This window comes from Telmatherina bonti (genome assembly GCF_933228915.1).
Source record: "Telmatherina bonti genome assembly, chromosome: 4".
Classification (NCBI taxonomy): Eukaryota; Metazoa; Chordata; class Actinopteri; order Atheriniformes; family Telmatherinidae; genus Telmatherina; species Telmatherina bonti.
This window is the reverse complement of record NC_136622.1, coordinates 24,514,027-24,528,744: the sequence shown is the minus strand read 5'-3', so window position 1 is coordinate 24,528,744 and position 14,718 is coordinate 24,514,027. Positions and strand designations below refer to the sequence as shown.

At 39.4% G+C, this 14,718-nt stretch overlaps 1 protein-coding gene across 1 annotated transcript in view; it reads left to right on the top strand.

Moving 5' to 3' along the window:
* Positions 1 to 6,999, top strand: part of LOC306754921 (ERC protein 2-like) — a gene marked incomplete at both ends in the record, with an annotated part of 113,241 nt that extends 106,242 nt beyond the window's left edge. Inside the window, 2 exons of the mRNA XM_079239089.1 lie at positions 3,607 to 3,771; positions 6,973 to 6,999. Of these exons, the coding sequence (XP_079095215.1) occupies positions 3,607 to 3,771; positions 6,973 to 6,999 (192 nt within the window). The remainder of the gene's footprint in view (positions 1 to 3,606; positions 3,772 to 6,972) is intronic.
* Positions 7,000 to 14,718: the final 7,719 nt, after the last annotated feature.

Here is a 14,718-nt window from a genome sequence, read left to right as displayed (position 1 = left end):
GGTTCTTTCCATAGTTGAATGTACTGACAACAAAAACACACAAAAATGATCAATGAAAATCAAAAGTATCAACCCATGGAGGTCTGGATTTGGAGTTATACTGAAAATTAAAGTGGAAAAACACACTACAAGCTGATTCAACTTTGATGTAATGTCCTTTAAACAAGTCAAAATGAAACTCAGTGGTGTGTGTAGCATCTGTGTGCCTGTATGACCTCCCTACAACGCCTGGTGAGGTGGCAAATGTTCTCCTGAGGGATCTCGTCCCAGACCTGGACTAAAGCATCCACCAACTCCTGGACAGTCTGTGGTGCAACTTGGCGTTGGTGGATAGAGCGAGACATGATGTCTCAGATGTGTTGAATTGGATTCAGGTCTGGGGAACAGGCAGGCCAGTCCATAACATCAATGCCTTCGTGTTGCAGGAACTGCTGACACACTCCAGTCACATGAGGTCTAGCATTGTCTTGCATTAGGAGGAACCCAGGCCCAACCACACCAGCATATGGTCTCACAAGGGGTCTGAGGTTCTCGTCTCGGTACCTAATGGCAGTCAGGCTACCTCGTTCCCTTTTATTTTTTTAGCAGTATCTATCTATCTATCTATCTATCTATCTATCTATCTATCTATAAGGTTGAAACAATCTTAGTTCTTGGAGAAACATCCTTAAGGACTGGTCAGGTTGAAGTTTACAGTGATGTTTTTTTTTTTTTCCAACATTGAACACAAGAAGTTCTGTTGGGGTGACATTGCTTACTGTGGTTCACTCTCTGACTTTGTCCTCTGTCTCACTGACATAGATGTCAACATAGGGCACTGTCTTCGATCGCAGATGGCGGAAAGAAACGGACCAGGAAATGCCAAAGAATTATGGGACTTGAAATCTCATAGGAGAAAGTGGATCTTGAGACAGCAGATAGATTTACAGATAACATTGCCCCGTCTGACCTTTCCACATCCCTCTTTTTTAAGATGTGAGTGTGGTTATATGAGTGTAAAACAGCCCGTCTAAGACAAACTTTTCTTTCATTGAGTTTACTTCCCTTTGAAGGAGAAGCTCTCTTCAGCACAGACACACACACATATACAAACATCCAGACACACTTGTAGGGTGTAGTGTTTAGACTTCCTGAAGAGAGCATTAGAACAACTGTGTCCTCATGGGGCAATTCTTTGAGTATTTCATCGAAGTGATGAATGGCCACACATCAGCGTGGCGCTGTGAGGCTACGAAAAGAAAAGAAAAGCGAAATCTAAGAGGTGTCCCATTTTTGTAACTATTCCTCTTTTCAGTGTTTTTAGAAATACTGAACACTCTTCCTCCAATGGAGATTAATCTATAAACCTGGTTGGGCATTGCTCTACTTCATTTTTTAAATTATGATTGCACAGTAATGATGGACAAATACAGAAACACAAAGAAACCTGATCAAACAAGTGTGTATAAATGCTGCAAAATGTGTGCAGCCTTTCCCTGATAGCCTGTTTGTTTAAGGGCTTTTTTGTCAGCTTCCTGTGTCCATATGTGTTAATGCAACCCATCTCTAATCAGGGCAGGCTTGTGATTTACAGAGGGGGCTTGTGTTGAGGTTTGGGATGCAGCTGTGAGCAAAGCAGTCATCAGTGCCATGTTTACACCAGCGGCTGCACATTGATCCACTTGCAAAAACATACACACAGCACAGATATATAGACTGTTTTGCCTAGAAATGAAGAACTCCTCAATGAAGAACTGCTTTACTCTTGTCTTCCCCCAGTGGTGCCACCTGTGTCTGGTAAACTGTCTGTGATCTACAAGCTGGCCTGGAGGCCATTAGCAAGCTGTTTACTCTGCAAAGCTACTAATTAACACTAATTAAAACTCACACATTCCACCTCATAGGTATTTTATGTGTGAACACCTTCTTTACACTTACATGCAAGAGTTTGTCCGTAGGAAAGGAGTTTATGAGTGTGCCTTTCTGTTGATGTGTGGGTGCATGTGCACACGTGTTTGAATGAACTGGATGGCCAATGGTGGGCTGTCCTTACCTCACAACAAGACTTTTCAGGAGGCAATTAATCACTTCATTCATGTTTGTTTGTGTCTCAGGTCATTAAATATTGAATATGTGCACACACACATGAACACAGCTTTAGAGTACTGACTTTTTATACTTCCAAATATGGTATTATCAGATGAGCAAGAGTAAGTTATATTACTTTAATTACATACGCAGCAGCAGTTAGAATGATTTCTGAGACCCTGCTAAAAGTGATTTTTGAAAACAGGAGAAGGTGCATTAAAAGGTGCAATGATTAAACAACACTGTAAAATTCTGATCAGTGGAGTTCTAATGAATATTTCCTAATGAAGTACCAGTATAACAGTTTGATCAGTGGCATGGTTTGTGATAGTTATTGTCCCTACATCAATGACAGGTTACAGCTCTGTGGTTGTTAAACTGTAGCCAGCCCCACCTAGTCACACCTGCTAATGCCAGTACCTGAGGTCAGGACAACCTTTACACCTAAAAGTAGCCTTTAACAATTTTAACTACCGGTCTGGTGTCTGTCTGAACCCCCTTCCATCCTTCACTTGTGTCTGTCTCTCTCTGCCTCTCAACACCTTGTCAGTGTTCTCACCTTATCTAAGCTGTTCTTCTCCAATTTAAACTAATTGCTAACCTCTTTAATACCAGACACATCCTTTCCTGTGATCCTGACTGGCTCGTTTCCTCAGTCATTAGGCTTCAGCTTCTTATCTCAGGACCGATGTCCTAAGGCCGCTAACTACTGTAACACCATCTCCCTCCTCTCTTCACAGCTGACTCAGGCTGTTTACATCTTCCTGGCACGGCTGTGCTATATTTAAGCCTGGGAAGCCATATGACTTTTTATGGTAAAAACCATCAACCTTTTGTCATAGGAGTTATCTCTCTATTCCCTACACAATCCTAACTTCTGCTGTGCAATCCAGTTTTGTCCTCAGGGGAAGTATCGACAGTTAAGGGAATAAAGCTGATTCTGTAAATGAATCTCCACTCAACCTGTCTCTCTTTGTCTCTGACAGTCAATGTTTTTCAGCCTATACTCTTATGTCTTCTACTCTTACACATGATGCACAAACACACTCACAATGGACACATAGTCTGACATACCCATTTAAAGGCATCAAGAAAGATGCATATTTTGGTGTAATTTTAATCAATGACATCTAAAATGAGTTTGCTTGATGCGGGCCAGAATGCCTGTGGCCTCGAGCTTCTCAAAACACTAACTAACTGTACTTACGAGGGATTTTCTAATCAAATTAAACTATAAACTGCGATGTGGATGACATTTGACAGACTTATGATATTTTAATCAGACGCTCCAACTCACACAATTTATAACCCGTCAAATGTTGTTAGCGGCATAGTTTTTTATCATCTTTGATGGCTTTCAACATAGTTTTCAATCATCCAAAAATTTCTCAGCCAAAGCATGCTCAGACCTAGAGTGTATTTCCCGCAACAAAAAGTGCCGTTTGGAAAATAAATGGCTGTGTAAGTTCTTGTGTGTCAGATAATAACACTTTCTTTTAAATTGACTGTTTTCATCCATATCTCGCTCTTTTTTTCCAGACTCAAAGTAGAATGAAGATGATTGCAGATAATTATGAAGAAGATTACATCCATCCCCAACACCATCCTCATCATTCGCACCACTTGCATCCGGCAAATGTGCATCATCATCATCATCTGCCAAGAGGGGTCCCACATGCAAACCATAGGCCCCCTATGGACCAGGTCAATATAAATGTGCACATACACACACACACACACACACACACACACACACACACACACACACACACACACAGTCACACACCTCACCTTGAGACAGCAGCTGAACTTCGGGCTTGTTTACACAAGTTGACATGTTGTGGGCTTTCATCTTGATGCCTTTAAAGTTGGCACGGTTCTATATTTTGTCATCTCCACCACGAGTTAGTTGTGGTGTGATTTGACAGCATAAAATTTCCCGTCTCCCTTCTCTTCTACCTCAAACCCCAATACTTCCTGCCAAGTTGGAGTTATTCATATTATTTAGATAAGAAGCCTGAGGGGGGAACCTGCCAAATGACTGGTTCAGATTTATAGGATCTGAACAGTATGTGAGATTAGTTTATATGTTATCAACTTTTATACAAGCCTCCAAATTTCTGTCTGGGTACACACTGCCACACTGCCCTGCGGACACGCTTGACTTGTCTGAAGACAGCTAAAAAGAAAACAAAACTGTTGTTTTGAGCACACTGACTGTATTCTGCGAACATCCAAGTCCACACAAGCGCGTGCTCGCTTGTATGTGTGTAGATGCACATGAAGATTCACACCTGAGAATTTGTTTATACCTTCTTCTCAGATGAAACCGCTTAAAGGAGAAAGCAATCTTCAAAGAAAAACAGAAGATTTTCCTGTCTACCATTATCTCATAAAAGCTTCGTTCTTTTTGAATGTAATTCAATCTCATCACAGCTCTATTGTTGTAATTGGGGGGATTCCAAATTATGAAAATGTGCATGTATTTTAGTGTGTATGTGAATTTAAGATTAATAACCAGGGAATTTCCAACTCAGTATAAATAACTATTTTGAATGCACTATTGCATGTTTATAGACTTCATAAATATTTCTAAAGTTGTCTTTAAAATTAGAGTCAAACATTAAGTGGGGTTCCCCTGTGCTTAATAACTTTAAAAGGTATACATATGGTTATGAACACCAAGGGAGTTCTCAGGACAAAGTATCTGGTTTGAATCATTTGAAGCCTTTTGTGCATTTCTAAGGGTAACTTTTGATTCCTAAAGGAATCTAAGGATCTGTAGTTAACTGACACTCACGTACTTTTTAATTATAGAAATCTCAAACATACAGGAATAATAATATCTATCAGAAATGAGTATGTGAGCATTTTATCATTCATAAAACAATGGTACATCTTGATTCATACACTAGTGTTTGTTAGGACTCTAAGATGGGCCGTAATTTCCTTGTAAAACAGCTTTTTATCCTGCAAGAACCAATTTTACACTTTGTTGTGTATTTAGTTTTTATGTGTGTTATATTGAAGAGAGCTTCAATATTAAGACACAGTATTTGTGCACTGCTTGGGAAAAAGCTTTTTTTTCTTTTTTTTTTTTTTTGTTAAACTGTCACGCTAGTCACCAAAAGTCAGTAGACTTGTTGCGAGTAATTTTTTAATATAAAGTCTGAAAACTCTCAAAATATAGTCTTAAAGTTGCTACGTTATTAGTCAAGCTTTACCATGTGCACAAGTATAAGCAGTGTATCAGGAAATTGTGATTTGCATGTACAATTAATCAAGTTTTCAAATTGTTTTGTCTGCTACTTTACCTTTCCTCTGTTTTACAGTCTACTAATCTTGCTTGATCCCTTGCCTCTTTTGCCCCTTTAACATCCCTTTTGATCATTATGTAATATCTTCTTCCTCTCCCTGACATTTTCCTCTGTGTCCTTCCTTTCCACTTCAAATTTTATGTACAAGAATGGCCAGGCCAGTGGTTCACTGCATTACCAAACCAGGAACACCACTCAAGGAATGATTGATGAGGATAATGATAATGATGATGAGGAAGGTCTCGATGCACACCCTATAGACCGCAATGCCTTTCCAAGATGCAGCTGGTGCCATGAATAACATAGCAGTGACCACACATGTACATTTTTCTGCTTTTGCCCTTGAGTCAACACAGACAATCACAACTGGTGCATTTGGGACACATAATTGGACATGCAAGCACTGGTATAGTGGATGCACAAGCACAAACTTTCCAAGGAGCCAAACCGCATGTCATTCATAGCTTGTTGCCAGAGTTTTCAAGTACATCCCAATCTTCCAGCTATAATCCCTGTCTTCTACTTGATTTGCGATGGAACTATTCAAAGGACAGGTGAAATTTAATTGGAGGAGACATTCACAGGGAGGGTATTTACCCTCTTAAAATGCATTTTGGGTCTGTGTCTCAGCATGGAGCACGTGCAGGTTGACGGACATGTTGTGTTCATGTTGTTCTCATTTAAGCATGCCAGCACCACAGCCAGATACTTGGCACCAGCTAAAGAAGGAAATAGAAAACAGCCATAAAGGGTTTATCAGAGGCTAAATTATACAGCCATTTCTTTTAGATTGTTGCTCTTCTTTCTTTCTTGCTTTCTTTCTGTCATACTTTCTTTCTTTCTTTTAACATGTGGCCCGCTTCAGGCTTATGAGAAGTAGCACATGGTATTTGGCTTGTTTGTGTGCATGTGTGTTTAACCTGGCAAAATGAGTGGTTATAGGTCTGACTCTATTTACCGGCCTTGTCACAGCCACTCACAGCATGTTAGCATCTAGTATGTTCCATTGAAAGGCCATTACATCAATACTGTAGCTGCTTAGATGTACCCTACCGAGTTTATCAAGCTTGTCACAACTGCTCAGTTAAACAAAAGCCACTGTGGACTGTAGCCAAGACTTTTTGTGTGTTTTCTGTTTTTTCTTTGGTGTTTCATTAGCACTCTCCTTCGGTGGAAACTAGTTTAGCATTACACAGACAAGCGTTTGATTGTAGTGAGCTGCCAATTCATGCTAACCATCATAATGTTAGTGTCCAAGTGAATTAGCCTTCTCGTTAGCAGCTCTCTTGTCTGCATAGTTTCATCCCCAAGGAAGCCTCTCATTGTTTTTAACAATCACTTGAAGGACATGATGATATCATACCCAGCTTTTCTTAAAAAGAGCATAGACAGGATTGTTTTGATTAAAAGTCACAGGGGGCTGGGAGGAGTATAAGATTAATGGATTTCAACTTCTAACAGAACCATTGGGTCAGAGTCAATTTGTAAACATTTTAAGGAGACCGTCTCTTTAAACCTTTTCTTTTTATACATGAATTATTCATTCTAGCTGTGGATGGATAATAATGTCTTCTGTGCTTAATCACAGGATGATGAAGAAGGAATTTGGGCTTGATGACTGCTTCCATGGAAACCTATATGCATTTGGTCACAGTAAGTTGCTCAATATACCTTTCACTAATTTTACAGTTAATAAAGTCCTTGCCTAGGAGTAGTATTATACATCTTTTCTGAATATTTTCAATGCCTTTCATTAAAAATGCCTCTTTTTAGTGGGCTTGAGTAACAATTTTGTAGGAAAAATCGATGGTACCATACTAACCGCTTCATTACACTACTCTGACAGAGAGTGTAATAGAACCCGACTGTGTTTCCATTACTTGTGAATTTCAGTCAACTGAAAAGCACAAGTTGATTCAGAGGTTTATGGGTGCTTTCTATAAAGTGCTTATATGTTAGTTGGGCTACATGGGATGCAAGCACTCAGTGGCTATATAGGTAACCATGTGGTTGGACCTATACAAACCCAGGAGCCCTGAGTGAGTCCACCAAAGCCCATAGGTGATAAAAATGACACAGTGAGAGAAACCAGAGAAGGATGCATCTGTCTCTCTGCACACTGCTTTTTCTGTCATAGTAAAATTTTACCGTAGTACCCCACCCTGTTGTGTGCCAGTTTGTAGGGTAGTTAATTGCAATGCAACACAGAACAGTTGTGGTTTTTTTTTTTTTTGGTTTTTTTTTAAGGCTGTGAGTTGAAAATGCATAAAACAAAGAATGTTGAGTCATAAAGCATAATTCCTGTTTTGGGGGTTTATATCGAAGCCCCCCCATCTACTCAGGATGCCTTTGAACATGGGCGAGAGAGTGGTCTGTGCTGAAAGGGTTATGGTTTCCTTTCAGCTAATGTGTTTGTGAGCATGTGTGCATGTGTGTGTTAGTGGGGGTAGGTAAGTGTGTGTATGTATATGTCCACACCAAAATTAGATGTAAAAATTTCTAAATATTTAAAGACAGAGATGTAAAAATGTTCATGTAAAAAGTTAAAGAGGTTGGACAAGGAAAGAGATGGAAAAGGAAAGGGTGCTTGTGTGTGTATGTGGGAATGAGAGGGAAACCAAGGGTGTATGGTGCAATCATAGTTTCCAGTGTATCTCATTCTCTTGCCCCAGTAATCCACAGGTGGACCATCACAAGCAGATTCTTTTTTTAACCTCAATGACTTAGTAGTTGTGCACTTTGCCCCAGGATCTTGCTTTTGGGATTAAGAGTCGCTTGTGTGTGAGAAAACAACTTGTTTTCCTTCATTTCAAAGCTTTAGTGTGTTCAGCTACAATGTTTGTGCGTGTATTTGCAAGTGTCTGTGTATAATTGTAGTCAAGAGAGTGTTGTTGAGCTATACCAAGCCGGAGCAGCCCACATAGCCTATAATCCAGTCCATGTGTGCTGAGAATGCAGCAGTGTCAGGATTCACTGTAATGAAACAGACCACACTGCCCCCTTTCTCCCTCTCTTTCCATCTTTCCATCGTTTTCCATCACTCCTGTTCTTTCCACCTTTCTGAGATCTTAGCTTTGCCCTGCTCTAACTCATTTTCCTCAAGGTAAATCTGGACTTGGACCTATGAGTAGCCTACTGGTTCAGTGTGTTCAATCAGATATCATGGGACCGTGTGTATTCATGAACATGTGTATGTCTGTGTGTATTAGTGCTTCTTATCCTAATCTAATAGAATAAGCCAGGCACATTAGCCTTCAGTGCAGCGCGGTGTTGTGTCTAGCGATATCAGTGCTGCTCATCTATCCTCTCCTGTTATTCTGGCAGCACACAGCGCACAGCTAACGTGTGTTAGCCGTCTTCTATAGAAGAACAGATGGGAGCCATTCAGCGGTATGTAGCTACAGCGCAAAAAGGCCAGACTTAATCCCCATATCCTGTCCCTGAGTGAGCCCTCCCTAATATGAGCAAACAGAGATGACAGCACAGATAGACAAATAGCTGGGAATCTCAGGGTCTATGCACATGTGTGTATAATAGATTTCATTGGTGTCTCTTAAAGCTAACCTTAAGTCACAGTGCTAGGCTACAATTTGAATTCCTCACAAACCTAAGTGCTGAGTGTGAATTGGCAAGTTTGACTTCCAAACATTCAGGTGTAGATTTGTATTGGTCGGCAATGGATCTGTCCTGGAGGATGCTTGACTCTGACTGGCTCATTGAGGTTTTGTATGTCCTGCTGTTGACTGCAGAGGTTTTTGTTTACCCTCTGGCCTCCTGGACCCCCACCCCCCTCTAATGAAATAAGAATGCCCTTTTGGGCAGAAGCATAGGAGAAGGGGATTGGGGGGGGGGGATTAAGGTGAAAATGGGGCCCAAACAGTAAAGCTGAAATGATTTTCTTGAAACATAATAACGCTTTTATCCCACCGTGAAGTTACTTGTACTGAAGAAAGCAAATTTTAAAAAAAAAAAAAAAAAAAATTGGAGGCTTTTCAAACAGGGACAGCAGTATGTTTGTGTACCCGCGTGTGTATGCGGAAATGCAAGTGCATGCAAGCAGGATGGAGTAAGAGTTTGTTCAGGTTAAAACAAGTCACGAAAATGTCTTTCATTTGCACATGCAGTGTGTGCCAGTAATACACTGTTTGTACGGCTACATTGTGTATATTGATGACTAGACTATCCCATTCTTAAGCATACAAAATACAAAAGACTACAAAAAACTGAAATAAGGCAACGGATTCTAAATCCTATTTATCGCTTTAAATTACAGTTAATCTAAGGTGTAACTGAAATGTTCGGGCTTGTTCCTCATTTGCTGCTTTTTGATTGTTTTAAAATCATTTCCTCACATCCAGCAATTTTTCCATCTGTGCAGAGAACACTGAATTACTTTAAATTTCCTGACATTAGCTATACTTGCCAAATATTAACCCAAAACTAGACTTTATTTTAATTAATGTATTTACCCTAAATAGAAAAAAATAACATTATGTCATTTTGTTCCCAATAGAGAAGAAAACAATCTTTGCTGTTTTCTTTCATTGTCGAGTTTTATAACAAAACCTTGAGAATAAGTGTGTTTGCATCACATTAAGTTGGTATTAAAGCATAGATTTACCACAGGAAATCAGTGGTTAATGTCTTCAGTTATGTCAATGCTCTCTTTTTTAATTTCAGTTAACAATATCATTGATATTCATATTTTCAAAGAATAGTCATAAGTTGGGTTAATTATCCTTTTTTAAATCCGAAGTTGCAGTGCTGCTATTTTTTCTGCCTCGTGGGTTTAATCTCAAGAAAAACAACTACAATTGCACTATGCATTAATCATTACAAACCAATAACACGTATTCTCCTTTGTTACCTTAAAACATATGTTCCCAATCTTATCAGTTATGACCAGGGAATCCACTTTTTATTCAGCTTTTCAGTTACACCTTAGGTCTTTTTAATTTGTGCTGCTGACCTCTTGACCAGGTTGCATTTTAATTGCTTGGATTTTTTCTTTTAATAATCTAGTTAAATCATAGGCATTACAGTTTATCTTAGTCTGGATTTTGTAAAGCCACACTTATGAGACTCTGACAACTGATGCCAAACTTAAAATGATCATTTTGGAGACCTTGCCTAAATTATCTGTAGACAAAACTTTCTGAATTTCTTCTGCTTCCCTTTATGAAATGTTATGAGGGAGAAAAAAAAAGAGAATTTTTCATTAAAGACAGAAAGGAGGGCAAACCTGAACTTTAAATGAAAGATGCTACTGGTGTCTGATGTTTGTTACTTTGCAATCTGTCTTAAAAGCTCATCAGTATTGAAACAGTTTTTTATGCCATCAAAGTAGTTCATAAAAACTCAATAATCTATTATCTTATGTTTGACAAGGTTGTAGTCTTTTTGTCACAGAGCACATTTAAAGAAAAAAATGTTTGAATAGATGAATAGATCCTCAAGTAAAGCAATTCTGTGCCATGTGTCTTTGGTAATCAGTGAACCATGGCTTGGAGGTCACAAGAGGCGTCTGACCGAGGCCATCCTTCAGCCAGCTGTCAGCATCATCAATCTGGGAAGTCAAAGGTTGTTCCACCAGTTGAACATGAGTGGAGAGAAGTCATTAAGTCAGCAACACCTGAGCACTGAGCACTTTTGCATACAGCATGCTGGATCTATTTGATTGCATCTTTGAAAAAATAATAATAAGAAAAAAACTACTGAAATGCAAAATCAAGATAAAAAAAATCAAGCTTGCTGTGGGGAATGAAGACGAAGTTCTGCCAAAAGTTGTAAAATACTAGACTGTAGTTGCTCAGTCCAAGTCGTTCCCACTTTTGTTTAGTCTAGTATTTGGGTGATTAATTGGACAAGAACATACTGCTTTTTAAAGGCCATGAACAATGTTACTTTTAAGAAGGCAAATGATGAGCAGTGGCAAAAATGCTTTGTCACTGTCATCACATGAAGTGGGAGACAGACAGCACACAGAGCAGCAGACAGAGGAGAGGAGGAGATGAAGAAGAGAGGGAAGGAGCAACTGCCAATGCTGTAAGATAAACAAGTTTATTCATGTTACCTTTTTTGTGGTTTTTCTTGAAGTTAAATGAGGGAGAGGACAGGGAGACACCTGATGTGTGCATCATAAAGCAGTGTGCCTGAGTAAGCTCTATTTTCCCACCCACAACACATTCATTACACACGCAGAGATGGCCACACACACGTCAGTTCATCAAAACCAGATAATGCGCAGCAATATCTAATAATTGGGTTTTGTAATTCTGTGATCACAAGTAAATCCCTACCCATCAGTCCTTGTTTGTGCAATAAGAGCTTGTGTTCATATAATCACAGTGAATCCTCAAAGCCGTGTGTGGGCAACCCTAGCGACATAGCAAATTATGCAGATGTGAAGAGCTTAGCAGCTAACTGACTGAATATGTCCCACCTCTTACATCACTCAGCTGCCTATAATGGCCCACTTGACTGTAAAAGTAATGGTTGAATTTAGAGGTCTATCTAAAAAAAAAAAAAAAAACACTTTTTAAACATTTGTTCTGTCTGGTTCAAGAGTTTTAATCTGGAATCTTTCATTTTATTTATTCAGTTTGCAACAACAAAAAGTAACACTTTAGAACAAATATAAAAATCAAATACTTTTAGCCAATAAGTAATGTGTGACGAATGATGATTTAGTGAATGAAAATATGTCTGTTCTAGTCTACATTACTGTTATTCACCTTTTAAAAAATGCAATAAGAAATGTTAAAATGTTCAGTTAAGGTTACTTCACAGTTTCAGTTGGATTAATATCAATTTTTTTTATCTTTACTCCAGATTTTTGTGTAAAAAAATATAAATCTATAAGTGCTTTAAGTGAACTCCAATCCAGTTGAACACAAATCAATTTATCAATGAAAACTGAAGTGCCAATTCCTTAATTCATGATCTATCGCTGAAAGCTTGAATTAATGATGATTTGATCTGTTCATACTGCAACGAAATAGGAGTTTCTGATATAAACCTTTATTGATTAATGCATTCAGTTATAATGAGTCTTGTCAAGTTTAAGGACTTCTCACGTTTAGTATTTGCAGCAGTAAATAACAGAAGACTCCTCTTTCTCTACTATTGTGATGCTGTAATGATTTTAGTTCATGATCAACAGTTTACCCGATCGAGCTTGTAACGTCATAGCTTCACACATCATGAACCTTTACACTCGACTGTGATGCAATCAGATGGGCTCAAGCTAGCATGGTACCAAATAATTCCATTTTGCATTAGGATTTAAATATGAATGCCTTGTACATTCATATGTACAAGGCATTCAACAGTGTAATACTAAAGGCAAACTGGGAAATGCATCGATCAAATAAATACCTCTGCTAGCTCTTATTGTGCAGCCAGGTGTGTGTGTGTGTGTGTGTGTCTGTGTGTGTGTGTGTGTGTCTGTGTGTGATTTGTGTTGTGTGCATGTGTAAATGAGAGATCAAGAATGAGAAAAAGAGAGAAAGAAAGATCCTGGCAGGATTAAAAGGGTGTTTTCTGAGCTTATTGGGATGGCAGCACACAAAAGCCTTCCCCTCGGGAGGAACTTGCACCTGGGGAGGCACTTTGAGCGTTTGCATGCACTTGTGCATGTGTGTGCCTGTGTATGAGATAGAGAGCAAAATAATTGTGCATAAGAAACCTCTCTGTGGAATGATATGCAGGTCAAATCCCTTGTTCAAGCAGGATTACCTCCTAAAGAGAAAGTCTGAACATCCACAAAGCCATACTGATAGAGGGAGGTATGAGGATTTGGAGACTGAGAAAAGGGAATCACAGTCTTTTCACTTTAGAGCTGTTATTTTCTTCGAACTTCCTGCACTCGTCTTGCTCTCCCTTTCCCCAACAGACACACATATAACGACACTAAAAGCACTAAAATAGCCACATAACCTTGGGGCTTGATTAAAGTCTGTTGTTCCCCAATGGCGTTTTTTAACATACAGACCCTCCCCCAGGCTGCCAATCATAGATGTGTCTGCTGCTTCAAGGCAGAAAAAATATTGAGAGGAGGAAAGAGGAAGGTGGGAATGGGAGTGGTGATGGGGGCGGTTGTCCCGAACTAGAAGACTCACACCTGCTGACTTTATTATATGATCATTCATTGAAAAGATGTCACACCCTGCAACATACTGTACAGAACATCTGAAACCTCATCTAAAGTACCACTGCAGTGCTTGCACACATACTGTACTTAAATGGGCTAATAGAAAGCAAACATTTATGATCAAGATTGACATCCACGGAAACGCTGTGGTGAAGAAATAACACCAAATGTATTTTAAAAGGCAATAGCAAAAGGAATTTCACTATTTTCTTTCCCTGTTATAGGAATGCCAGACCTGCTATCAGACACTCCTTGTAGAGTTAAAGAGGAAAACTAACAGGAATTTACTTGTTTCCTCTTGCTGAAAGTCATCCCAGTGTAGAACCAGCAGCGGCTTCATAACGTGAGCTATCATGGCACTGCTGTAATAATACCCACAACCTTTGGACTGCCATTCAACATTAAAGGTTGACCACTAATTAGGCCTCATATAACAGTAGGCTGCAGTATATTTCTCACGCTAGCCAAACACGTTCCCAAACGTTGTCCACGTCAGGTAAGCTTGTAAAAACCAAGATGTGTTGTGTTGAAATCTTGCTAAATCCCAACACTTCGTTCATGCTGTCATATAGGATTCTTTGTTTTCCCCAAACATCGAGAAAAGAGTTGATAACATTCTGTATTTGTGACCTTTTCAAACTTGAATAATGTCCATTTATATTAGGCTACAAATCCAAAAATGGGTCAAGGGCCTATTGCTGCTGAGTATCCATATGACATGGCCAGTAAAACTTTTTAAAGCTCCTGAGTCTTAAAGCTGCAGAATAAACTTCTCATTTGGGCCCCACGGTGGTAAAAATGCATATAAACTCAAGACCCGAATTAAAGTTACTCATACTCAGCTCAGCTCGTTGGGGTCTGCTGTGGGTTTTTGAGCCAGGTTGCTTTTTCCAGTGAAACCTTAGAGCAGCTTCTCTTTCTGTCACCAGAGCGGCTCAGACAAGCAGATTAGTAGTGTAGCTGCCCAGTATGTCCCTCACATCTACAGAAACTGTATGTCACTACTGTAATTCCTGGACTTCAAAGCTAGTGGGCCAGGCTGCCTCACATTGGCACCCGTTCCATATATTCAATGAACTACTTGCATTTCGACCTCCGTGCAGACATGCATAGAACTTACAAATGTGCTAAAGAAATAATTCGCCTTGTCCTTCTCTTCCTCTTATCTTGGACTGTGGAAAA